The 27,743-nt window shown below is 40.5% G+C and overlaps 3 protein-coding genes across 6 annotated transcripts; 2 read left to right on the top strand and 1 right to left on the bottom strand.

Moving 5' to 3' along the window:
- Positions 1–427: 427 nt before the first annotated feature.
- Rpl18 (ribosomal protein L18) lies at positions 428–1,881 on the top strand. The gene is made up of 4 exons (XM_076433014.1): positions 428–480; positions 619–705; positions 1,170–1,376; positions 1,474–1,881. The coding sequence occupies exons 1-4, from the start codon at positions 478–480 to the stop codon at positions 1,741–1,743; spliced, it is 567 nt and encodes a 188-aa protein (XP_076289129.1). The 5' UTR covers positions 428–477; the 3' UTR covers positions 1,744–1,881.
- On the bottom strand, positions 1,861–7,739 carry LOC143213292 (uncharacterized). 3 transcript variants are annotated; one of them, XM_076433008.1, is made up of 9 exons: positions 7,446–7,739; positions 3,735–4,021; positions 3,592–3,663; positions 3,411–3,511; positions 3,243–3,346; positions 2,928–3,169; positions 2,677–2,852; positions 2,476–2,620; positions 1,861–2,413 (listed from the first exon to the last, which is right to left on the bottom strand). In XM_076433008.1, exons 2-9 carry the CDS (start codon positions 3,897–3,899, stop codon positions 1,988–1,990), a joined length of 1,431 nt encoding a protein of 476 aa, XP_076289123.1. In that variant the 5' UTR covers positions 3,900–4,021; positions 7,446–7,739; the 3' UTR covers positions 1,861–1,987. The 3 variants fall into 3 exon arrangements, with proteins under 3 accessions (XP_076289123.1, XP_076289124.1, XP_076289122.1); XM_076433009.1 differs by lacking the exon at positions 7,446–7,739 and adding an exon at positions 6,537–6,677; XM_076433007.1 differs by lacking the exon at positions 7,446–7,739 and having other exon boundaries at positions 3,735–3,841; positions 3,910–5,480.
- LOC143213287 (uncharacterized) lies at positions 6,836–27,252 on the top strand. Of its 2 annotated transcripts, none has more exons than XM_076432993.1 (11): positions 6,836–6,972; positions 8,084–8,234; positions 8,308–8,466; positions 8,735–9,147; positions 9,218–9,695; positions 10,154–10,494; positions 10,703–10,911; positions 11,087–11,372; positions 11,445–11,584; positions 12,066–12,215; positions 15,516–27,252. In XM_076432993.1, the coding sequence occupies exons 2-11, from the start codon at positions 8,112–8,114 to the stop codon at positions 19,067–19,069; spliced, it is 5,853 nt and encodes a 1,950-aa protein (XP_076289108.1). In that variant the 5' UTR covers positions 6,836–6,972; positions 8,084–8,111; the 3' UTR covers positions 19,070–27,252. The 2 variants fall into 2 exon arrangements, with proteins under 2 accessions (XP_076289108.1, XP_076289109.1); XM_076432994.1 differs by lacking the exon at positions 6,836–6,972 and adding an exon at positions 7,367–7,614.
- Positions 27,253–27,743: the final 491 nt, after the last annotated feature.

The following is a 27,743-nucleotide window of genomic DNA, read 5'->3' as shown; positions in this document are numbered from 1 at the left end:
CCAGAAGGGTTAGTTTAGTAAATGACGTCTAATAAATATGTTGAAAAATGCATTTTTTATCTGGGCCAATCACGAAAATTTCAAATATGTGTTTTGTAAACTCGTACAAATTATATACTTTCTGAAGATTTCATTGAAATTGGTTTACGAATTATAAACAATCAAAAGTGGTAAAATTGCAATTTTTTATGATTCTCGGCCTACAACTGCCATTTTCACCACTTTTCATCGTTTATAACTCATAAACGTTATTCTGATTTAAAGTGTGTGTGATCAATTATGTGTTTTTTCTTTCCTTTGCTTCTTTGAATTTCATGTCCAACAATAAAAAATGCATTCATTCATGTTTAGTTAGTTCTCCCCGTTCTCCCTGAAGAGCACTCTTGTCGCATTTAACAGCGCCATCTGGAACATCCGTTTCTATGAACCTGTGCAGTCCAGGTTCTTGCTTGCCCGTTTCTTTTCCGGTTTATCAAAATGGTAAGACAGTGACGTGAATTCGTCGGATTCCGAAAATCGATAGACATTCGCCGCATCTCTGTGAATCCTAACGAAAGCGAATCCTAATATGGTTGCAAATGTGTCGAAGATGGTTAACGAGTATTATTTCGGTTTTAGGGTATTGATATTAACCACAAACACGACAGGAAGGTTCGGCGTACAGAACCTAAATCGCAAGATGTCTACTTGCGACTTCTCGTCAAGGTAAGCTCTATCACGTGTCAAACACTTTCCAATCCTAAAATTAAACCGTGCACAGCATTCTTTAAAATCCATATTTCGTTGCTCCATAAATAATCCGCTGGACGCTAGTAATCTCAGTTCGATAACACGGTTATGTATACCAACCGAAAGCATTTGTTGTCATAAACACGTGAGCTCTGGCTACTGAGATCGATTTTGCGAATCGCACTCTGTGTTAACACATTTATGTGTTGATCCAATTTGAACGTTCGCTAGAGAAATTTGTCAATTTACTTATTCCGTCTGGACGCTCCATGCTAAGGATGATTATAGTGATTGACACATTGCAATTCAAAAAACCGCGGTAGTTTACGTCCACGATTAGATTCACATCGTAAAGTATTCTTGTATCGTTTTCTCTGAACTATTACGATAATTTATCTTTCATACATCGTGGTATATACACAAATTTATTACTTTTGCAGCTCTACCGTTTTCTGGCAAGGCGTACAAACGCCAAATTCAACAAGATCATTCTCAAGAGACTTTTTATGAGCAAGATTCATCGTCCTCCAATTTCTCTTGCGCGTGTAGTCAGGTTTATGAAGAAACCTGGCCGTGAAAATTCCATTTCGGTGATCGTTGGCACTGTAACAGACGATGCTAGGATTTTTGAAGTTCCTAAACTTACAGTGAGTATATTAATCCTGGAGAAGCTAAGCTTAACAAAGTTAAAATTACTATTTCAAAGGTCCCTGATCTAATCAATTTGTTATTGTTTTGTGATAGGTTTGTGCCCTGCGTATCACTGAGAAAGCCAGAGCCCGTATTTTGAAGGCTGGAGGTGAGCTGATCACTTTTGATCAGCTGGCACTGCGTGCACCCACCGGAAAGCGGACAGTGTTAATGCAAGGCCCCAGGAAGGCGCGTGAAGCAGTGAAACACTTCGGACCAGCTCCTGGTGTGCCACACTCGCACACGAAACCATTAGTACAGTCTAAGGGAAGGAAGTTTGAGAGAGCAAGAGGCCGTAGGCGAAGCTGTGGTTATAAGAAATAAATATTGTTTAATTGCCATCATTTATTGTACCATACCCTTGAGCTAACTTGCAGAATCTAGGTACTCTGTCTGTTTCTACATTCTTTTATATTGCAAGTCGAGGCGCTGGAAAATAAATGTCGGCTTCTTAACAACGCACCTCGTATTTTCATTTACTTTGCTTTAACGCAACCATACAGTTCTTCGATCCAAAAATCGAGCCGAAAATGAAGGGGCGTCCGGTAAGCAACGCGTTGAATGTAATTTATGTCTGTGGCTCATTATTTTCCTCAGGGTTCTCCGGCACCTCTTCAGGTTTTTCATCATCGTCCGACTGTGTTTCTTCCGAACCAGTAACATCCGGGAAATACAGTTTCGATTCCTCAGAACCCTTCTCCGGATTCTCACTCACGTGATAGGGACCAATACCAGCAAACCCTAAAAACGCCTCGCACCCTACTTTCTTCACTACACACACAAACGTCTCATACCCCGTTCTCTCCCTTGTATTTTCCTCGAATTCGTCCATACTTCCAGCAATTATTTTTGCCTCCGGTGGTTTGTCGGATTCGAAAATACCAAAGTGGACCACTTCATCCTCAAACTCTTCTAGAACTATTCTCAACTCATTTTTCCGCGTGTAATCGTACTTGAATACCACTATCGGTACGTTTGCAGCCTTATCTTCGTACTGAAAAGTGAATAGTACGTGCGTTAGATAGTGTTCAAAAGAATCAAAATTGATTAGCTCACCGGGTATGTTTTGTTGGTGTACGTGGTAAAAATCGTGCGATAAACGATCGCCTTGTTTCTACAATTCGGCGGTGTCCATGCAATTGGAAAAATCTCGGTTTCATTCTCGGGTGGTGCGGAGGCGGGTCGATGGCGACCCGCGTAACTGAGAAATTGAACAAATTTAATAAAGGAATATTGACAATAACCATTAACAATTACCATTCTTCGGTGAAAACTGTTTCCGCACTCGGTAACTCTGGTTCTCCGAACAGTAGACTCATCAACTGTGCATGAATATCGATATCTGGGTTTTCTTCAGCAACTTTCAACCTTATAAACATGCATTTACCATCTAGTAATAGACTCTTGTGATTTTCTGGCAATACGTAATCGGACTGCAGAAATGTTGATCATATCTTAATTAATTCTTCAAGCTTCTAACGAGAGAAAATTATTTCAGTTATATGTACTTCGTTATAAAGTTTGCTGAGGATGTCCTCACTAAGCCGCTTTCTTATTTCCTGGTCAACTATGAAAGTCCCTGGTAATATCTCTTCTATCAATTCCACGTACGGTGGACTAGACTTTTTGTCTCTCTTATGGTCTTCTTCGTCTTTGAAAACCCATGGATAGAGCAAGAGACAAGTTTCGTTTTTTAGCGAAGTAGTTAAGTGAAGCATCTCTGTTTCGTATCGCGCTACAGCTTCAGCTTCTGCAAATTTAGGACGGTATTTAGAACAGAACTTGTAGGAGGGTTTTAGAGGGCTGAAAGTATTTTTCGAAACCTTTCCGAGCTTTTTTCGCCGCTTCTTTCGCTATCCTAGCTTCCTCGATCATTTTTAATTGTTTCACTTCCTCTGGACTCCTTTCAGACACTTCCAAAGAGAATCTACAAGTATGTGATGTTAATCAAAATATTTTTTAATATCCGATGACTAGAATATTATACATACTCGTGTTCCTCGCCATTTTGCACCCTCTGCAACTCGGTCGTCAGCATTTTTAACAATTGCGGACACTGTGCGCCGAACATTAGATTTATCATTCGACCATTCTAAAAAAATAATCAAAAAACAATATTTATGCGGTGAAATTATTTTTTAAATCGACAAAAGTGATTTATAATTCATTTACGTGGATGAACATCCAAATTGGTTCGCTTTTCCCTTGGAAGCGCTCTAGATCCGTTATGTAGTCACATTTCGCCTAAATTGATAACAATAATAATTATCAAATCAACTTATTATATATTAGAAAATATTAAAATAAAAATTTACCGTAGCATAACTTAACGCGTCTCCCCCGATCTCCATTTTGACTTTCTTCAGGATGCTCACCATCCCCGTGCATGGTCCACTCCATTCCGAATAAACATCCACCACTAAAAAATAAATTACAAAATCAGAAAACCAGAAATATACTTTCAAGATACAGTAGATCATTACGTCCCTATTAAACCAGTTTTCTTCAGAAGCTTCTCCCAGTCTTCGTTATTCAAAATTTCGGTTTGCAGCGCCGCCGGCACTGATTTCTTTGCCATTTTCCGCGAGGACTTTAAACCACCCTGCATCAAATAATTAAATGTAGTTATTACCAACAATTATCAGTATTTCCTAAAGTTCAACGATTTATTAAAGAATCGATAGATTAATCCCCGTTGCTTTCAAACTAGCTCAAACCACCTTTCAGTTGGGAGATAAAAAATTTCATCACATCGAATAAACAAAAATTAATTTTTGCGCTGTTTATAATATTGTTAATTGCTCATTTGCACGTCTAATATTTTGGTCATTTTTTTCAGAGACAACAACTCGTCTAATCGAAGAACTTCGCGAGGAAAGCGCGCGAGTACCCTTTTCCGGCGCATCATTTTTGAAACCGCGCAGCGTCTCGTCAAACTATTTTCTATCTATTGAAACGCGTTCGATCGGGATCGCGTTTTCTTTGATCTATCTTGGTCGAGGCACAGAGAGAAACTGTAGAAGCCTGTACATTTCTAAGACCATGCCTTTCGGCTTACAGGACGGGGACATCGGTGACATGGAGGACACGCAAACTTTACCGATTAAGTCGGCTACCAGCTACACAAATACACGCACAGATAATTACAGTGCAACAGAGGATCGAGCATTCCACCGACAAGAATTTCCTATGCATTGCACCCGACATGAAATATGAATCTTCGGCAGGACTCCGTGTAATTATAGCCGGCTGTATATGGGTATTTCCACAATACTATTGTGCCTTTATAAGTCTCTGCAAGATTTATCGAGCCGCATGAATAGCTGAGGCATCATAGTCCTTCGAGCTGGTTCCGGTGAAAAGATATAAATTTAATCGGTAGACGTATTAAATCGATCATGTGACAGGTAAGCCAATTTTTCCGTGATTTGAATGAATTATTGCGCGACCCTAATGTCTTATTCCTGAGCTCTAGATTTTTCTTTCATTCGTGCTTTGTGGAAATCTATTTATTAATAATTGAGAGTCCTATTATTTTCTCTTGAACAAATTAAAAATAATTTTAAAATTGTGTTGATCAATTATTTCTTTCTGGTTATAAAGCGAAACAGTTGTTTTAGGTTCCATAAAGTAGCTGGTTTATGATTAGGAATAATTGTTGCGTGAAATGACAAATTTTAAAGATAGAATCGCTGCGCCCATCAATTTTACTTTTGACTGCAGCTTAATTACGTAATTACGAAGCGGCACGCAACGTAAACATGCGAAGCTAATATTAGAAATGTTTATTTTCGCAAGCAATTTGCAATTTGTGTGTAATGAAAGGCTGTGCCTATTGACTTGGCATTTTGAAAATGAAAAGAATGTATTCGTAATATAAATAATGGTAATGCTTTAAAGAAAGTACAGAAAGTTTATCTTTGTGCTGGAAATGTATATTTCTCTAATAAAGAAGAATTACTAGAATTACTAGATTTTGTATTCCGGAGAATTCTGGATATATTTATTTAAAAATAGTTTCAGATGTTTCCTGAATTTACAAAGAAAAATTTTTGTCCTTTTCAAACGTACCGCTTCAATTCAAACGAGTATACTTCAAGATGGCGGTGATGTCGAGGACTATATTTACGAACACAGTTTCTATAGCAATACAACAACAAATACACCTCCACGAAAATATACAATATTGATTTGTTCGATTGCTAATACTTTCTCAATCGTAAATATTATAAATACAATGTGCAACTTTCATTATCTACTTTTCACCAATGCCATCACTGAATTTTACTGTATTATTCAATGCAAAGCGTAGTATTCATGTAGAAACTTATGCTGCATTGAATTTTGTTGCATTGGAATACCATAGCAACATTCCTTGGATTCCTGAGATTGATAAACTGATGCAGTCATACCAATATCAAACTAAAATTATATTTCAATCATTTAAATGATGAAAATAATATTTTGATCATTCTATTAATTTATAGGAGAGAAAGAATATCAATCACACACGACTAAGTTTTATTAAAATCAATGTGCTATCAGTTTAATAACCTTTTTCATTGCTTCAGTTTCACAGTTTAAATTCAGCGCCATTTTAAAATCGTAAATAATGTGCCATCTTTATTCAATATGGTGAACTAAACATTAAGGCTAATGCACAACAAACTGCTAACTGTATGCTTCTTGTAAAATTAACGTATATAAATACTTCGAAAACCAATGTTAACACATTACCGACCGGTGATTATTGCATAATTTAGAGAAATCTATGGTACACGATTTTTTACAATACTTTTTAATGGAACCTTCAGCAGCAACAGCAATTTTCATTGTGAATTGTGAAGTAACAAATCACCCTCAACAATGTCATCTAATAAATGTAAAAGAAAATTTCTATGCTTTCTTTTGGTATAGCACAATTATTGAAAATACTATTGACAGGCTTTCGAGTTTCGATAGGTAAAGTGTTTATAAATAGTGCGTTCTAAATTAAAATAAATAGATTTTTAGACATTGACACGATTTAAACTTCCCGCTTCGGAGTGTCGCCTCTTGTATCTCTACATTCTTTGCCACAGGTCAATCAAATATATATAGGTATCTATAATTTGTACATCGAGTGTGCTATCTAGCTACGTTGCAGATGCCATGACCGGCGAGGGTTCGTGGTTCGCTTTTCTCTTCTTCTCCCCTCCTTTCCCACCATTTCCTTATCTGAATCAGCTGATTATTGTTTTCGTATTTCCAACGAAACGGACGGTTGCTGCAGTTATGCTACCCGATACGTATTAGCGGGCGACGGGTACCGAGCATCCTAATCGGCGCGTCAAAAACGACGAACGGGTTTCTCGTGCGTTCTCCGTCGCGGCTACTCGTTGTGCTACACCGACGCGCTTCGTATTTCGAACAAAAAGATTGACGTTTCGCGGGCGGGGTGACATCACTATCGTTTTCTGTTCGTGTTGTGTCAGTCACTCGCAGAATGACGCAGTAGAAGGTCGTTTCCGAGATGGCGAGCTTCCCAGTATGAGGATACAGTTTTACGGCGAGGTAAATCGAACCGTTTCTCCTCTACGTCGATCCGTGAACGATCGACACCGTAGACATCTGTTTGCTCGGGCAAACTAAAATATAGACGCAGTGCGTGAAACGAATGCTTTGCTTCGAATGCCCGTTGCTTCGTTCTACCCCCTTTGTTCGACGAAATGTCAGGGTCGCTCGTTTCACGCCAGAAACGTCTATCTTTTTCCACGGGAGAATCTAATCTCTCCAGATTCAATCGCTCGAACGATTGGACATCATTAAGGGCCTCACAGCTTGTTCAACCGTTTTGACATTTCCGGTCCGCCTTTTATTAATTGTCCCTGAGCGTGTACACACCACGAACAGCTGTACGCTGGATTGTGTAATATTCTTTAACAAGCAAAATAGATTCTCCCACTACTTCCCACCGCTACTTCGTTTCTACGTTATTCGACGCACCGATTCACTTTTCGGGAATTATTTATTTTTTCGCAGCGCACCTGATAATCCCGTCGCAGCTGCTCTCGTACACCTCTGTACTACTCACGGTTTTTACACGAGTTTTTTTGGTTTTTGTTTCTTATCGTTATCAACTATATTGTTATTAATAGAAATGTGTACGTCCGGTACACTTAATTTCCCACCAATGAATGGAAATTTTCGCGCGTAGTAAGTGCAGACTCTTTTTTTGCTGACAGATTTTTTCCGCATCTGCCGAGAGATTATTTCGAATTTGCGCAATTACGCTGTCTCCGGAGTGGTCGTCCGTTTACTTTGTTTTCTTGTAGCGAAATTTAGTTTCTCTCGTGGGAATTCGTGCTCGTATAAATCGCTGTTTTCCATTAATATTTAATTATCTCTCGGTAAATGTCGTTTTATTGTTTTATTTTTACAGCATCCACTAGAAAACTTGGAAAACCACAAATTATAATATTTTATAATTTCTTCTGCATTGATTGTGGGAAGCGGTGGTTAAATAAAAATTCATCTTATCCCTCGATAGTCTTTTCACGGTCAAACCAGCACAACGTTTTATATTTCACCCAGTTAATTTCTTCATAAACGCATAAAGATCCGCAGTCCAGTAATTGTAATAAATATTGAATATTTATCATTTTTTTGTTTTGTTTCTATCTAGGTAAACATATTCAGTTCGGGAAGAAAAAATGGCTGCAGACTCTCCGAGGCGCGGTGTGCATAAAGGAGCTCAAGTCGTGTCACCTCAGCCTATAGTTGATCGGTCGATAATAGATAGTGTCGCTGGGATTATCAATGATATAGTTCCACAGGTCGGTATTGCAGGTCATTGTCTGTCGCAGAATTTTTTCATTGAAAAATATATATTATCTTATTTATGAGCAGGCTTATACCGGCACACTCAATTCTGATAACAAGGAATCTATAACATGGGCACGGTTCGAGTATGCAGACATTAACGATCCGGTCTTATATCCAGACTACAATGAAGGCTCTAACACGCCACCTTTGTTACTGGTGCTCGGTTATACTACCGGAGTTCAGGTCTGAAATTCTCTTAGAAAAATTCATATTTTCGTAAATTACTTTGTCAGCACCGCAATAGCATTTCGAGTACCATAAGTACATAAAAATCTGCAATCTCTTTGCCACATTCTTCAGTAACTATAAAATGAAATGCTAAAGGTGGTGCATGCATATACATAATTGCTAATTTTAGTACTTTGGTACGCTATAGCAGCAGAGATTGCAAATGGTACTTGTTGGTACAGACAATTCGTAGCCACCTAAATGCATCGATTTCCAAATGCAGGTATGGTTGATAGCAGCGACAGGAGAAGCAACGGAAGTGTTATCATGGCGACAAGGGGTGGTCCGCACTCTGAGAATTTTACCGAATCCAAAGACTGACGATGAGAATATCGATCTGTTCGAGTCGAAACGGCCGATGGTGGCAGTGTGCGATTCAGCTGGACCTGGACCACAATTTTGCAACATCAGCTTCATTTCGTTGAAGACCGGAGAGCAAGCTAAAAGCATCAAATTCAAAAATCCAGTTTACGACATTCTGGCGAATAAACGATCCATAGTAGTGACGTTTCTAGAAAAAATTGCAGTGTTTAATGCCCGGACTTTAGAGGACGTTTTAACGGTCACCACTTGCTATGCGAGTCCTGGTCCGAATCCAAATCCTGTTGCATTGGGAACGAGATGGCTTGCGTACAGGTGAGACGATGAAGCTATAGACATCGTTGTAAACCGTTTAACAAATGTCATAAATCATCATCGTTTATAGCGAGAAGAAATTATTACCAGCGAAAAGAAGCAGCGGAGGCTGCGAAGGAGAAGGAGTTCAAAGCTACACAGCGACTGTTCTTTACGCAGCGAAGTCCTTGGGCAAAGGATTGCGTGGTTTAGGGGAGACAGTCGCGTCCAGCTTGTCTGGCAACTCGGCGTCGCCTATAGTCATCAATAACATCGGCAACGACGTGACTCAACCGGGCGTGATCACGATCCTAGATCTTCAAGCCGCGAAAGAGGAGAAAGAACTAGACGACGCGAACGTAGAAACTGTAATTGCTCATTTTACTGCCCACAGTGACGCGATCGTCGCCATGACCTTTGATTTGAGCGGCGCATTGCTGCTGACCGCTGACAAAAGAGGGCACGATTTTCATGTATTTAGAATTCAACCGCATCCGGGAGGCCCCACTTTAGCTGCAGTGCACCATTTATATATTTTGCATCGCGGAGATACCACCGCCAAAGTGCAGGTATATTAATTTAACGATTTCGTGTTGACTACCAAATCGCCAGCTCAACTTATTCAATGACTGTGACGATTACCAATCATACTTGCAAATTTCTCGCGACGCCTGTGAACCGAGTAGTTAAATAATTTTTTGCATTCAATTAGTCTGAAGGCGTAGACGAAAGTTCAGTCAGCATAACAACAATTCTTCAATTCTTCTGATATATTTATGGTTTTGTTTTTCACACGTTCATTTTTCCATGAAATGTATAAAATCCGCAGCATAGTTATCTGAAATGGAAGAAATTAAGATTTTCTTATCGCGTACGAACGGCGCAGGTCTAAAACGAAACCGTTCTGTTCTTCTTAATAGCAATACTATTTTTATTTGCGTTAGGGTAGAGGAATACGGTGGTCAACGCGTTAATAATTATCTTTCGAGAATTGTTTAATTTACTTTAACTATTTCTTCGGTCACAGGATATGGTGTTTTCGAGCGACACACGTTGGGCGGCAATTTCAACAGTACGGGGAACCACTCATGTGTTTCCTGTCGCACCCTATGGTGGACCTGTGGGGGTGCGCACCCATTCCACACCTCATGTTGTAAATAGATTATCGAGATTTCATAGAAGCGCCGGTTTAATGGACGACGGTATCAGATCTCATTCCCCTGTTTCCCATTCAGAGTTGCCTTTGTCGGTGTACCCATACTCTAATCCAAGACTTCCCCCATATCCCCATCCGACCGTGTTGCACCCCTTGGCCCAGATACGGCAGCAGTCTACGTTAAACTACACGAACAGTCAAGTTCAACAAAGGTATCGGTCACGAATATATTATAACAACTCGGTTGCGAATTTCTCTAATGATAACACTTATACAGGGTGTCTCAGAGGTGTAGATTCACTTTTTACACACCCTGTACAAGAGTCTTTAACACTGAAACTACTGGGAGAACATATTTACTTTGCTGTAGGAAGAGGGGCGATCGATTTTGTAAGTGTAAATTTTTATGGCATTCTTTAGCTGGCCGCAACAAAGACAACGATTGCACTCGGACGACAGTGCGACTCTACCATTAAAAATCTGTGGTTGCTTCGCTCCGCCGAGAGCATGGATGTACGCGCAAAGAGAATCCACCGCCAAAGTGATGAAGAGGGCGGTGGATTCTTTGTTCATCATGGCGTGCCATGGAAACATGATACAGTACGATTTAGAACCAAAACCAGCAGCAGGTGGGTGAAATATCGATTGTTTAACCAATTTGCATTATATAAATGAAGAACGAATAATTTTCTTTTATAAGATTGTAAAGTTGCAACCATGAGGAAGTAACTGAAAGTTAAATCTACTGTTTCAGTTCAATTTAATAAACAATCTGGGTAGCTAAAAGGTAATTGTACTTCGCAGGTGTACCAAAAGAGAAAGTGTGCGACGACACGATGATAGAATTGGAGGTCGAGGCAAAAGGTCAATGGCCTCTGATAAGATCCCCGAATTCTTTAGAGATTGTGCCACCTTTACCGGCGTCCAGCTCTCTGCTGAGTGTCGTGACTTTGCCAAAAGACATCCAGGATATGGATTTAGCAGAGGATCGTTGGTTGAGTCAAGTAGAAATCGTGACGCACGCTGGTCCCCATAGACGACTATGGATGGGGCCACAGTTTGTCTTCAAAACCTACAACGCGACCAGTGGGTTAGTATCTGAAAGTATGTTTATTGCTATTCTGATCTAGACTGTAGATTAATGATTTCCAATTCATTTCAGAGCACCTGTAAACCTGGTCGAAGCCGAGGCTATCGAGATCGGTGTAACCGGTGGCTCTCGACCAGCAAGATCAAATCCAGTAAACATGCCACACGCTACATCTAGATCTCTGGTACCCGTGGTGATCGATGGATCAGGAAGTAAGTGAATAAATAAATCTAAAAATCAGAAACTTCATTTCTAGCACTATCGATGAAGCAAGATTACGGTTGTTTATGCAATTTTAGTGGTAGTAGTCTTTGTAGATCTGAAATAAAGATATAATCGTACCAAATTCTGTGGAATTTCATTTTCTAGAATTTTTCGAAAAGTTTTTGAAGCCATAAACGCATAAAGATCCGCAGTCCAGCAATCACAAATGATCAATACGCGTGATGCAATTATTTTCTTGATTCCATTAATCGTGCTGCTGGAATAGATAATTGGGTTAGGTTATCACGATTTGAATTTTAATCTTGTTTACCGCTGTGGGTTTGCCAACATTTATGTTTCCCGTTGGTTTATCGAGATAATTGGACTTAAAATGTATCTCCTAAAGTAATGATTACTTGCATTGCTGAATATGCATCGATTATATAAGTGGAGGACTATTTAGTTTGACGCCATTGGTGTATTTTCCAGGCAGCTACGAGCAATCTCCGAGATTCATGGAAGCCTACGGCGACTCCTTAGACAGCGAGAACGCGGGTGTCGGCAGCGGTGAGAATCAGCTGCGAGAGGATCTGGCCGAGGCGATGCTGGAAACGTCGATTGCACCGCATCGTGCGCCAGGTAAGTACGTTTGTTCGGCGAGACGTGTGGTGCTTTGCTTTGAAACAGAGAATTCTCAACACCCCGACGTGTCCTGTTTGTCGACGCTCACATACTTCCATATTTTTATACGCTGGATCCGTAACCATCGAACAATGAAAAATAACGTTAATAATATATAATCCGAGATATCCGACACGTTTCCGAGCATCTCCGAGTTCACGTGAATTGTACTGCGTTCTTACAATCGAAGAATCTTCCTGCTAAATGCGGTAAACTCTCTAATCTAGAATATAGATAAAGCTGCTTTTACAAAAGCAATTTTATCTCTGTTCTTTTCTCTTTCTCTCTTCCTCTCGATATCTACACTTTCAAAAAAAGCAACATACGATAAAATTCTCACTATATAGAAACACTATAAAAATTCGAGTGCTCTCTCGCCATTGTTAACGAAAGATGGTTCCTTATAAATTCATACTAATCTATTGGCATCTCGTTGGAACAATGCCTGCGAGCACGAGCGTCTATCAATAGATGCAGTGCCTCCGCTTTCTGCATTTGGTGACGGATGATTGTTAGATTGTAAGTATGCGGTGGATACAGAACTGGCCAGAGGCAGGTATCTCCGTTTTCCTCCCTTGTGACGAGGTTCTATATTCATATATGTATATCATACATACATATGTGTACATATTTATATATATATATATATATATATATATGTATCGTACATACATATGTGTGTATTTATATATATCAATATCTAATTACTAGCAGCGATGTATATCTCTCTTTAACAAATCTATCCCCCGAGTCAACACTTTGCCAAAAGAAAAAAAGGCTGCGGTCGGTCTACTAACTTCTCTGAGAGAACATACGTTCCTTATACCTTCGTTCTATCAGTTCACACGACATCCGTCGATGAGTACATACACAAGTACCAAAAACTACTTGTCTTCTTTCAATGTATACCATTCAAACCCCGAGAAACGTAAACGAGAAAAGCGACCAGTCGTTTGTGTCTTTGTGGTGTGCAGTGTGACGACTACAGATATCCCAGAGACCCTGTTCTATACCTTCTCTTTCACCCACTCTCGTTCTACCTTTCTTCGAGGTCAACGAGTTGGTCAACGATTTTTATCAAATTCTTTTCTATGAACCTAGAGCAAACACAAGCCGTATATTTGTGATCATAAATAATAATGAGCATCGACGAGAATTGCAAAATACGGGACGGCTTATTTTTGCTTTAGACTCGTCAGAAAAAGTTTTATCAATATCGATGACCCAATGACCGTGACCACTCCTTGTGAGTCCCAAGTTTCTGTTCACACTCACTACACTTCAAGACATTACACACATACAATAGAACACGGTACACACATACAATATACCACGATACATTCAGAGTAGACTGCATTTGTTACAAGATAAAAATCAAATGAGAATGTGTCTCTTCTTCCAATAATTTTATCAAGCTGAGATACTAATACGTTGATGTTCTTAAATTCCTTTAATCTGTCTGCTAAAAAACTGTTTAAAAAGACTGCGTATTTATATGTTTTTTTATTTGACAATAAATTTACATATACAAAAACTGTTTAAAAAGACACTGTGCACTTACTGCCACAAGAGGTGCATATACAGTCAGCGGCAATATTCAAAGGACTTGAATTTTTTAAGATGTTAGACCGGCTAGTACGCTAGAGAATAAGTAATCAAAAATTTATTAAAATTGCAATTGGTAGGAATCATACAAAATTTTTTAAATTATTGTTACAGGCCCAGATAAAAAGTTGACAAAACATCATTTTTTTAAATTTTGTACGATTCCTCCCAATTGCAATCTTAATAAATTTTTGTTTACTTATTCTCTAGCGAACTAGTCGGTCTAACATCTTTAAGAAATTCAAGTCCTTTGGACCAATTTTTAAAAAGTTATGCGATTTTTAAGAGTGTCCACTTAATATTGCCGCTGTATACAGTACTTTTAAACAATTTCGTGATCGCGTGGTACGAGAGTCTACTGCATCAAATCTGCAGTCTAAATCAAACTACCAAGAGGCTCACGCATTGTCCGTCCGCCAGATGCTGACTAGGCAAAGTGTTTACGTTCTCGACATTGTTTAGACCGAAAACGTAAACAGTTTGTCTAGCCATCATCTGGCGGATGGACTATACGCACACATCTAGACCTAACTAACCCAGTCCTTCTTTCACCAACTCGTTCTACCTTTGCGAGGTCCCGTTGTCTGAGTCCTAAGTTTTTGTTTACACTAGCTATAACCTCCAGACACTACACAAAACACAATAGAACACGATACTATTCAGAGACTACCAAACGGTCAGATGACAGCTAGACAAAGTGTTTGCGTTCTCGCTCTAAACAATGTCCAAGATACGTCAGCATTGAGGACATTGTTCAAGTTACGTCTACCCTGAAGCAACAGCGAGCAATTTTTTGTTTCTCCTTATTGTCTTCTTGTTTTACCGAATAAAAGAAGAAGGCAACAAGAAGGGAATAATAGTTGCTCGATGTTGGCTTCAGTGTGTATATACAGTGGGTACAAAGTATTCGTACACCTTTTAAAACGAACAACTTTTTTTAACAGCTTGAGTTTTTTTGAGCCGTTACAAGGATTGGTTTACTAGCTAATGTGTAAATAATGTTTTTTAGAAATTATTATTGGTCGCGATTGCGGAGGAATAAGTAAAGGTCACGATTTTTAAATTTTTTATCTGTACCTGTAATGAAAATTTATGAAACATGTATTTTATAAATCTAAGTAAGTTATATACACGTACAAAGTTTAGTAAAATGTAAAATGTAAAATACTTGAATTTAGGGTTTGCGATTAATTTTTGATATTTTCAATCAATTATATTTCATAACAACTTTGATCACTTTCAATGAAACTCTGTACATGTGTATATAACTTACGTAGACCTACCAAATGCACCTTCTAAATTTTCATTACAGGGGGGGGCACAGATAAAAAATTTAAAAACCTTTACTTTTTCCTCCGTAATTGCGCCCAATAACAATTACAGAAAAATGTATTTACACATGAGCTGATAAATTAAGCCTTCGAACGTCTCAAAAAACTCAAGCTGGGTCCAATTTCGAAAAAGTTATTCTTAGTACCTTGTACACCCTCTGTAGTTTTGCCTCGCGATCATCTGTTTGGATTATACACACATCCACATGCAACCTCACAAAGACCAAAAAGAGATTGAGAGAAAGAAAGAAAGAGTAGAGAGAAAGAAACTGGAGATTGTGTCTCGCTATTGATACCTGCCGATGGCTTTTTCTGTTACTAGGGAGGCGATCGGTATTTGAGAGGGTGGGTCAGCCGGTAACTAAAGTCGTCAACCCTCTGGGCACGGTGATAACCGTGTCGGCGGACGAGGAGGATGCGAACTCTAGTCAGGAGTTCGACTCCGCGGAGGAGAGCCACGTGCCGGAGCCGCCGAGGAGTGTGTGCGCGGAGGAGGGCCCGGCGTCGCTGAGCGACCTGGAGCCGGACAGCTGCCAGATGCTAAGAGATCTCACGGAGATCTGCGCGGAGATGCGTTCGGCGAGTGAGCCAGCGATTGACAGCGTGCCTGACGAGAACATCCGCGAGGTTCGTGAGCGCAGAACGCTCTGCGTGGAGATAGCACCGATAACAAATCCTGGGAATAGCTCCATCGACTTCGGTAGAGAAGAAGTCTTCAGGGACGTGCCCACAAGTCTAAGCCTCTGCGTAGAACCTGGTGAGATACCTAGCAGCCCGATGACCCAAGCCAAGGAGACCGCTTGGGGTAAAAGGCTCGACAAGAAAGAGGACAAGACTCACGAGAGGAACATGTCCGAGGCGCAGTACGTCGTCAACTGCGATGACGAGAGCGTTGTCTTGATGGAGAATAAGCTGGCTCGTCGAGGTGTTTCGCATTGTAAGCCTGAGAGTAAGAGAGTGGGAAGAAAAGAGCAAGAAGAGGCGGAGAAGGCGGGGAAGAAGAAGAACGGAGGAAGTTCTGGGAAGAAGGAACCGAAGAGCTCTGTGAAGAAGTATGTGCTGAAGGAGCACGAGGATAGTATTGTTATCGAGGATACTTCGTACTGCGAGGATGCCAAGCATTGCTCTAAGAAGAGGGAGGAGAAGAGCGCATCCACTGGTGAAGGTAAAATAAAATGTACCGAGAGTAACAGCGGAGATTCAAAGGATCCAAAGGATTCAAAGGATTCAAAGGATTCAAAGGATTCGAAAGATTTAAAAGATTCGAAGGATTTAAAGGATTCGAAGGATTTAAAGGACTCAAAGTCTAAAGGAAAAGCTAAGTGTTCTGTAGTTGTTCCGGACAAGAAAGAAACGAAAACTGAAGGTAAGAAGCCTGAGAAAAGGATGGAGCCGATCGTGGAAGTAGAGAGTGCTCTATTGGAGAAAGAAAAGGAGGCCAAGGTGGATGTCGTAGCTGAACCTGATGTTTACAAGTACCCTTCGTCGGACTCGGCTGATGATTTCAGCTCCAGCGAGTACCATATAGTGGAGACAGCATCTTGCGGCAAGGATAACACTTTGATTCCGTCTGACGAGGATATCGAACACATTCAGACCTCCGAGATCACTCAGTTGCAACAGGCAGAGTGCTGCGAGGGTGACAAGTGCGGATCATTCTGCTGCGACAACACTTCGCCCGTTTTACAAAGGAAGAACAGCAAGAACACTATATCCGATGATGATCTAGACTACATACATTCTTCGGAGTTGGCGGAGATTCCTGATAAGAAGAACACCTACGATTTGAAGCTGGAAACCGAGAAGGAAAGCGACCGCGACTCGAACGCTAGTAAACGGACTTTCTCTGACGACGATCTGGAGCATGTTCAACACTCTGACGTCTGTGCTCTGACTGATCCCGACAAGGATGAGAAGAGGGAGACGCAGGAGCAGTCTGCGAAGCCGAAGAGTTCGAAGAAGACGAAGGACATCGTGGTGATCGAGAGCGATAGCATGGCAGCGGATGTTACGGTGATCATAAATCCCGCCGAGACCTTCAGAAGCAAGGAGAAGAAAGACGAGGAGGAGCCTGCGAAGGATTCTGCGAAGGATTCTGCGAAGGACCCTGCCGAAAATCCTAGTCCTCTGAAGAAGATCAAAACTAGACAGAGTAAAACATCGCCTTCGAAAGTGGCTCCGAAAAGATCGCCCGGGGAGATCGAGATCATCGACATAGACGCGATGCAGAAGGCGGAGATGGAGGTCCAGATGGATCCTGCGTCGACTCCGGAGTGCAAGATCCTCTCCGTGCCAGAGGTCACCGGTACCAGAGCCAAGAAGCCGCGAAAGAACAAGAAGACCAGCGCTGAGAGCGCTCAAAGCCTCGAGACTCCTGATCCTCCGAAGTCTTTCGACGAAGGAATCGTTCTCAACAAGGAGTCAATCTCGCAGGAGATCCCAGAGTTCTCCTGGAGCGCCATCGTGAAGAAGAAGACTCCTTCTCTGGAACCAGAGCCACGGGAGGAAGAGGACAAGCTAGTGGAGATCGAAGAAATCGAGACAGAGTCCGTTAAATGTAGCATCCCTGAGAAGAGCTCTGTGAAGAAGAAGGGACACGATTCTTCCTCGAAAAACGCCAAGGACGCTAAGAACTCTCATGTGATCCGCGTTTCGATGGAAACCGATGTAAAAAATGACTCTGACCCTGCTGTAGGCCCAGAAGAGCCTAACGCTCTTTCGGAGGTGCACACGCCAGATAGCTCGAAGGAGAAGCCTAAGAAGACGGATTCTACTGCATTTTTAGCGGCGATCGGCAAGCTGCGAGAGGCTGTGCCACAGTCGGACGTTGGAGACTCTTCAGCGCAAGCTCCCCGGAGCGCGATTGACAAGAAGAAGAAGAAGAAGAACGACAACTCTCCGATGGAAGGCGATGTAAAAAGAGACTGGGAGTCTAATGTAGACCAAGAAGTGTCTGGCTCTAGTCGAGAGCTGTACATGCGTGGTGGCTGGAAGAAGAAGTCTAAAAAGACTGAGTCTATTCCATCCTTATTGGATAACCTGGACGATGCTGATATGAGAATTCTACGTAGCACTATTGCAGAGTATTTCAGCCCTGGTATCTCGAAGAAGAAATCTAGAAGGGCCGAGTCTGTTCGATCCTCAGCGGTGACCGACAAGCAGCGAGATGCTGACAGAAGAGCTATAAATAACGCTGCTCTAAATTTGTTTGTGCTGCCTCCTGCCATCGAGGAGAAGGCGCGCAGAACCTTGAATCGTCCGGAATTGTTGGATACGGAGACCGACAATCAGCGAGAGGCTGATATAAGAGCTATGTGTACCGCTGTTCTAATGACGTTCTGGCCTCATTCCCCGAAGAAGATGTCCTCACCGGAGCCTATGCTGCCTCCTGCCATCGAGGAGAAGGTGCGCAGAACCTCGAATCCTTCGGAATTGTTGGATACGGAGACTGATCGCGACTCTAAATCGCCTGAAGCCGTGGTGAAGATGGATACAGTTGACGAGCCTCTGGACTGTCCTCTCGTGGATCTATCGAGTCTCTCCGACCTGGAGAAGAAGGAGGAGAGATCGAAGCTGAACGCCATCGTCGAAAAGGACAACGACGAAGCAGTTCCGGATCCTGATCCAACGTTCTCCAAGGAGGATTCCTCGGAACCGGAAAGAGATCCTGAGAAGAGGAGCGATTCCGAGCAAGAGGTCGCTCCGCAATGCTGCAACTCCTCGGACGAGTTGAACGGATGGGAACACGTCGTGTACGCGGATGGGTATTACTCGAGCCGCGAGGTGGTCGAACGAAGCGTAGACAGCGGCTCGAACCCCTCCTCGGTAGCTATCACCAAGAAAGGCAACAGGTCGAAGAAAAAAAAACGCAGATGAGTAGAGGATTGCATGAATGTACCTAGGGCCAGCCTTGCCCTCTATATTCTTCTGATGCAAGTCACCGGAGCGGATTAGCGAGAATTTCCATCCGGGAGCTTATATCGCCAGGCTCCTGATTATCTCACGTTACCTTGGTGATTCTCCATCACAGATTGGCAAGGATAGAGAGCGTGCCAGGAAATTTGGCGAACGATATTTTTGGTATTTTTCAAAGAACGGTATTTCTAAAGATGTAGACACACAACAACTTTGTTCGGACGAATAGTACGGTCTGATTGAAGCGTTGAAATTCACGAGGAGGACACCCTTCAAGGTAACGAGGGCAAGGCTGTTCCATTGGTTGTGCATGCGCCATGTTCGATCGGATCATACGAATACGGATAGGAATTTCGTATTTTAAGAGGGTAGGGCGTTTTGCTAATCTGGACTATGTTACTTGAAAATGCGATCTTTATTTCGTCTGTGGCTTCGATGGCAGGGTTACCAGACGATGTGTATTCCCCGCTAAATGCTTCCCCCTTTACCATTAAATCTGATGGTAGAGAGGCAAGCGCAAGGACTTTTCTGGCAACTCTGGACGGGACTGACTCTCCCGAAAACTGTCTCGTCCGCCCCATCCCTTCCCGTGCAGAAATCGGAAGACTTCTCGTCGCCGTGGCGACTTCACAGGGCCTTATTCTACAAAGAGATTAGACCCGCGCTCGACACCCGATCCGACCAGCGCTTACAGTATAGGACACTTCTTCGAAAAGCAAACGAAAAGCCTCTATTATGTGGCAGAGAGAAATTCTCCGTCTGTGGTTCGTGAGAACCATAAACGATTTCATAGCAATTTCTGTTCGTCGACTGCCTTGAATCGTCGTCGACTTCCATTCATAAATCCGTGTTTCTGGTGCATACACGAGGAAAAACAGTTTCCAGCTTTTAGCCACGGTTGTACGATAGACACACACGTAATCCGAACGATATTGTACATACAGATCGATTCGAGAAACCCAGGATTTCGTTCTCAGTTGCACAAAACAACGTTCGACCCCCTTCTCTAATCTACCGTAGAAAATAACTATACTCGCGGAGATCGTTCACTCTTTTGTATGCCGCGCCGAGAAAAATGCTTTCCATGAAAGCCGTCTTGTCAAAATCGATATAATTTTACGAGAACTCGAGAACCTCGCCGCTTCTCGAACATTAGGGAGGTCGACGAAGGTCCGAGATGTGTCGTTGGTCCTCTGCGACGCTACCAAGGGTTGCCAGTGGTAACGCGGCAATTGTAATCATTCGGGAGAATCTTTAGTCGAATACTTGGCATGTATTTGTTTCTGACTGTAATTGTTTGTTTTCAGGGGTGGAAACTACCCTAGGAGATATAGTCTTCTTAGGGGAATTTGAACCTAGATTAGATCTGATTAGACTCGCTGTATTTTAGAAGACGTTCAACAATTTTCTTTGAAATAATAATCCCAGAAGAAGTGTGTTATAGTAGGGTAAACGAATAACGAAATTGAAAACTGGAAGGGAATTGTTAAGGGCTGTTTTCACCCTCCGTACAGAAATAATTGCAGCTGAAAGAGTACAACAGATATTTTCCTACAGATTTACCTGTAAAATATCATTAGAATTGCGATGTTACACAGTCCCTTGTTGAATTTTAAGCAGAAATCAGTAACGATATTGTTTGTTAACCGTAGCAGCACGCGCAACAACGTTTGTGTCTCCCTTTCCGAGCTCATTCTCGGTAGGTTGTCTTAGGCTCCTCTTCTCATCGGTGATCTGATTAATAGTCTAATTAATACTAAAACGCATCGATATGATCGGGTTCGACCCAAGGTGTACAGATTACGCCGAGATCGTGTTATGGTTGCACACACAACAAACATACATCACATAGTTCTAGAATTGTGACGAGGATAGCGGTTAAGTGTCTTACTTGACGGATGATTTTCGTTGAATCCAAAGGATTTCCGTTGATTTGCGATGCAGATCTTGTGGGACGGGTGCATAGTTCACCGGTAGCATATTTATCGTAACCTTCGATCGTGACGCGTATAATTCGACGTGTGTTGTATAATATCAATATAAAACGTTTTCTTGCATTGTATGTCGGCAAGAACTCGCAGAAAACGGGATCCTGGTCTATTGCTGTTGGACGGGAACAAAATGGTCGACAAGGCGCATAGGAAATGGCGGACTGACATTTTCTTCTCTTCACACAAATCGGTTCGCCTTTTTTTTATTAGATGATTGCACCAGTTGAATTTTAAAGGACTCTACAACTAGAAAAGAATGGTGACTACACAATTTTCCTTTTTTTACACTCCGCCTCCATACCGTGCGGTACAGTTCGCGACATTCATGAAAATCGGACACGAACTTCTGCAATCGTCTGATAAATATTGAGTTGGCAAGAAAGTAATTTTGGTATTTTAAGGCGAAGTAAAAAACCGAAGTTCTTTATTCAAGCGAGAAACTTTATTCTTTTTAAAGTATCTTATTCATTATTATTGTTCTTATTCATTAAAGTTCATTGCTTGAATGAAAGAAATTGCAGAATCCAACAGCAGTGCACCGAGAACCCGCGATTCGATGTACTAGGTAATTTATTAATTATCGTACCCCGCCGGGTACCTGTCTGCTCTCGGTTCCGTTCGAAGCTTTTAATTTATTGGACGTGTTAGTTCTCGGAGCGCGACTATAGTCGACGTGGATGATAGTCCTTAGAATTCGGTTTTAGGGATCGCGTATTCTATGTTGTTAGGCTCCCGGCGCTCTAAGCTAAACGTTCGGACGTAGGAGATTTTTTCTTCACTCAGTGTGTTCAAACGTTCCAAAAAGAGGAAAAAAAAGAGAAGTAAACTTCACAGGAATTCTTAGGCGATCTAGGTCTTGGAGAAACGAAGTAAATTAAACAACGCGGTGGTATATATATGTATACAAAAGCTTCTTCTTCACGAGAGGTTCTCTTTCGATTCAGGAAGATCGACATTTTTCAAGGTCTCTCTCGGGTGCGCGCGCGAAACAATTCAATTTAAAGTAGTTTTCGTATAGCACTGGTAGGCACGCTTTTTTTCGTACGTGCAGAGACAGCTCCGATTTTCACCGATTTAATGATGCAGGTCTTCATTAAAGTAGGGGATTGCACGTCGATAGATCGATAGAACACGATCGTTCGGATCACACTTCGGTCGGCCACTTTCGGACCAATTCGCGAAATACCCATCCTTTCGATGGGAGGATCTTCTGAGAGAATTCTAGACAAGCATCATCCTCTTTTCTCGAACTTCTTCTGCGTTTAGGGTGTCCTAGACGAAGATGTTCTCGTGAAACGCACTTCCGTCATCGCTGGACTGCGGATCTTTATGCAATCATGGCTTTTGAGAATTTTGGAAAAATCCTAGGATATATAATAAAATATGAGAGAGTTTAGTACTATTTTCATTTATTCCACTTTCTTATGAATTCGTCTACAAAAATTAATAATTGCATAAACATCCGCAGTCTAGTCGTCACTCTCGACCTGTTAACCGGATTTCTCGATCGCAATCACAATGAATACATGGGTTAAACGAAAAAGTAACTTATCCAGCAATAAATCTAAGACACAGAGACGTTACGGTATAAATACAACAATGACTCTGGTACGCTAATTAAGAACCTAGAGACTCGAGGACGCTGCTCTTTCTCAGTTAACAGGTTCGGATGGTTAACCTTTTTTTACGGATACCCTTCGTATCTTAACTTCGTGAAAGTCTCTTTAACGAAAATGGTAACAAAAGTAACGCTAAAAACAAGCCAAAGATGTTGTACGACTATCGGTGCGAATGTACGATTAGGATTACAGGTTTCACGGAACACGTTGCACTTGCAAAGTTAGCCGCTCAGCTTTAGAGACGAAGTGGTCAGTTTTAACGATTAAGCTGGATATCTAGAGTTTAATAGACACTGTACAATTGTTCGACAGTTCCACGAGGATGTACCGGGTGGATCTTTCGTTCGCGAACAGAGTGCGAGACCTCTGAGTCCACGAACTTCACTCAGAACTTTGCGGACCGATAGATTTTCGCAGTATCCTAATTATATAAGAATATATGCTTGAGGAAGAGAAACAAATGTTACTTTAACTGCCACCAGCTAGCCGCCAGTCTCGTAAAAATTAAACACCTACGAATTTTCAATAAATTAAACCAGACAGTTGTGTTCAGTAATATAGTTCAACAAATTTCTTTCGAGACTACGATCCATAAGAACATTATTACGGTTCTTGTCGATGTGCTACATTAATTAAAAGGATCAATAATGATACTGTTTTCTCCAGTTTCATAATCATGACACGAAAATCTACAAGTGCTACAAAGTTTCAATCAAATCGAAGGTCTCGCACTCTCCTCGCTAGTTCAATTTTCTTCTTCTATAGCGTTTCGTCCCTCTAGTTTCGTATTTATTTATTTCCTCTCGAAAAGATCGGTCTTTCAAACACTCCACAAGAGATTTACAGAATACAGACTCGCGAGTTACACAGTATTCCCTCCGTACCGTCACGAGAGACACTCCGGGGCGCTAAAGAGCAGCAGAGGCTATTTTATCTTCGCTTTCATTGGCTGCGAACTCAAGGCCAGATGTCTGGTGGGGTTAGAAACGCGACGCTACGGAGACAAAACTGCCCGGAACAGTTGAAACGCGATTTTAGGGAAAATGTTACACAGCTGACTCTTTTCGAGACTCGTTGCTAGTACAAATATAATCAACGGCGAGAGATCGATTTCGGATTCTTTCTGTTCTTTCAGCGATTTACGGTGAGATTTTTTAGTACAAAGCTTCTGCCGTCGCTTTCGTCCCCGCGAGGGCTGTGATTATGCTCGCGAACATACTGTATCGCTGCTACGTCGAGGAAAATTGCTTAGGTGTTCGCGTCTCTCTCTTTTCTTTGGGTACGTTTTCAAAATCATGATCGTCCTGCTCGCGTTTCGATCGTGAAATTTCAATTAATCAATTTCCACCGTTGACATAATTTTTCTTTTACCTCGATATTGAAAGTATTTCAATGCAGACTCTCTCAACGACAATGTTATTTATTGTACACCGCTGCTGAGGCGACCAACGAAATTATTTAATGGTTTTAATCTACTCAATTTTGCTATAAACGCATAAAGATCCTGTAAACGTTCGAAACAGTCTAAATTTTGAAGATTTTCACTTCGAGAGGGAAAGACTTAACGAACCAGCACGTTTTTTCTAAGGGACGAACACTTGTATTCCATAGTATTTCCTTCTATTAGCTAACTTTTATTGCCGCTTTCCACGGCTCTATACATATATGTAACGACATGGGTTTTTTTGTCAAAACGGACAGACACTGTTCGAGTATTAATTGTAGTGGGAATTAACAGTACCTACCATATTGTTAGAGCATACGTAGAAGAGAACTTTTCATCCTTTCATCAGTATTTAACGTCGTCTTCTTCACGTTTTGTGAGATGTTTTTTTTTTCGAAGCATGATAGACAGAGAGAACGTAGGCGAATCTGTGTCCAGCTAGACGTCACTGATTTTGTGTGGCTCACTATAGTTTTTTATTCAATGTCTAGAGCTCTCTAAACACGAGTGTAGGCGGTGAGAACTTTCGATACTCTTCAGCGTGCACTTCCGATTAGTTTCGATTAATTTAATTTATTCTGTGCTTTCTTGTTTTTCTTTATTTTTTTTTTTTTTTGACAACTAACACCTGTCTAATAGTGAAACGATTTTTACGTGATACGTGATTTGTTTCCCCCCAGCCCCACCACCCCCTCTCCACTTTAAGTATACTAATATAATTAACGATATTGTATGCCACGAGACGCATACTAGAGTGTAATATATTTCTGTATATAAATAAGACGTAAGTGATAAACGATAAGTACACAAACAACACACAAAAAAAATAAGAAGAAGATTATACAATGTATTAGAATAAAAGAAAAAAAGAGATTATTTAACATTTCATATCGCCGAGCTGTCGGATATAACGTTCAGCCATCTTTTTTGCGGAAACTAACGCTGTGTGGAAAACGATGACAAAATAAAAATGAAACATGATACAAGGGAACTAGTATTATAATTTATAATACGAAAAAAACAAGAAGAAACAATGTTCGTCGAGTGAAAATCTTTCAAATTCAGACAAAGCTTGCTGTAAAGAATATTATTGTTAATAAACCTTGTACCGTCTTTTAGTTGCATACTTTTAGCTTGAATGCGTGTAAACGGTGAAAGAAGAAAATAGGAAAGTTTCTTTCTTCAATTTTTATTTTATCGATATTCTGTCCACGTGAATGTTTTTCCTGACTGTAATGATCGGGCAAAACTGTGCTTTTCTCTCGTCTAGAATAGATCTCGCGGATCGAACCTGTTTATAGTTAGAAGAATTTCAATGAGAAACGATTAGCGATAACGAACGAGAAAACGCAGAAATATCGAAATATTGCGAATATTTTAAGTGAACAAACACGTTGTATGCGAGGAAACATATTTAGAAACACGTTTGAACTGCTCGACGCTGTTCTCTCAAACAGATTTTGGATTGTTAAGATAATGCGTTGTTTTCACACGAGGGAAGAAAAGAAATAGTAAAAAACGAAACAAAAGCACGAGAGATTAACAATGATTACGATGCTTTCTTGTACGGTGAAGAGATTATTATGATCTATGATTTTCTCGACGTAGCAAGTGCAGAAAATCGGGAGACATTTTACTCGCGCCACGATCAAATCTTCTCTCGAAACATGATTCAATAGATTCCAATAGATTCAAAACATATTTCAATAGATCGATTTGATTTTTGAAATATATTAAAATTAACGATTTTATGGATTTTATGGTTTCTTTCTTCAACGATTGCACGGAGATGTGGTTGCAAAATTGTACAAATTTATGCAAAGAACGACGAATCAGCTTAGCAACGTCAAGCATACGAATTGTTCATGAATTATTAATTATGAATTATAAATCCCGATAGAGAGCGCGACCCTTCTGTATCGAATGTTGTATGTCAGACACGATTGTTGTTGTAGGAAGAAAATAAATATTTTAATGAATATTTTTACGCAAGAGCAGGATATCTTACATTCTTTTGAGATTTCGTATTGCATGTTTTTGCGAAAGCTGAAGCCGATTAGGTGAGTATCTGTAATCAAATTCTGTTCTCTCGTTTATCATTTTTCTTTTTGTTAGAATGCGTTCTACCATTTTGTTTTTTACTTTTATTTTCTTTAAATTGTACATCGTTTAAAGAAATTGTTAGACAATCTGTACAAGCTTGTTATCGTCGTAGAAAGTCGTTTTTTCAACTTTTATGTAAAAAGGGAGGTTTGTTTTTTCACGTAATTATGAATTCGTTGTAATATATTTTCTCGATTATCTTTTACGTATATTTTATTATCTGTAACTTTCCGTCATGCTGGTTAGAATAATAACGAGGTCAGTTTATGAATTGTACAAATCACGTATCGATTAAGTCCCTCCAGAGATATAGGTGATTAAGGATCAGCTTACGAATTATACTTTCGAATTATACTGATTTTAGCTAGCGGTGTTTCGATCGTGTATTTCGAGTATAGATTTAAACGAGCTGTAATTGAAGTTTTGTGAATTATATACTTACGGATCGTATGCGTGTATGTGAAAGAGAAAGATCAATAAACTTGCAGAAAATTCGACAGTATTTTATCGAATTATGCGAATCGTGTGGTTCGAGTGTGATGTAAGTGCACGGTACATACGCATATGCATGTGGCTATTTCTAACAAACTAGCGGGAGATAGTTTAAACAAGTGGCAAATAATCTTAACAGCGAACGATTTTTAACATTAACTAGTTTTCTCTTGACCCTTGTGCACTATTCAGAACATTGTTATTTAATTCTGGATCAAAATTAATATGAAACTGAATTGATCGGAATATTGCACGAGAGTGAAAAATTGTAAATTTTCAGCGACACAGTTTCTATTTCTGATAAAAACGGTACGATATGCTGTAATTACTTTCCACCGGTGAGGATCGCGAAGACTCAAATTTTCTATTGTAAAGTGAAGAAAAATTCACGAAAGCTGCGAATGCGAACAACTTTCATCCTCAGCTAGACAGAAAGATTGTTACTCTACAAAAATTGTATTCTGAAATACAGATGCACGATTACGCTTCAGGAAATTATTTCTCATCGAATCGAGAATTCGAGCGAGTCGATATATCAACGTCCGAGATACAGTAAATTCGCGATTTCTATCCCTCAGGAACTCCACGATCACTCTCCCTTGCCTATCCATTCCACTGAGGGGCAATGTCGTAATCTGAAATCGGGCAGAGTTGTGCAGAATTATGTATAATTGAATTATTCCAGGAATTATAATTACAAAGTAATTGAATTACATTGTAATTCAGTCATATTGTAATTTATAATTCAGATCTTCATTCAATTAAATTACAATGTAATTGAATTAGCACAACTCTGATCTCGGGTAGGGTATATCGGTGTGTGAGCCATAAAAAAATTATTGTTTTATGGGACTTTCACAAACTTATTTGTGGCTGATTAAAATGACACAAAACACGATATAATTTTAACTGTATTTAGTGGTTTAATTGACGATGAAAGTTTCGTGCGCAAGGAAAGACAGCGCGATCCGTGTTTACATGCTGTC

The sequence above is a fragment of the Lasioglossum baleicum genome, chromosome 11 (assembly GCF_051020765.1).
Source record: "Lasioglossum baleicum chromosome 11, iyLasBale1, whole genome shotgun sequence".
Taxonomy (NCBI): Eukaryota; Metazoa; Arthropoda; class Insecta; order Hymenoptera; family Halictidae; genus Lasioglossum; species Lasioglossum baleicum.
This window is presented reverse-complemented; position numbering and strand designations above follow the sequence as displayed.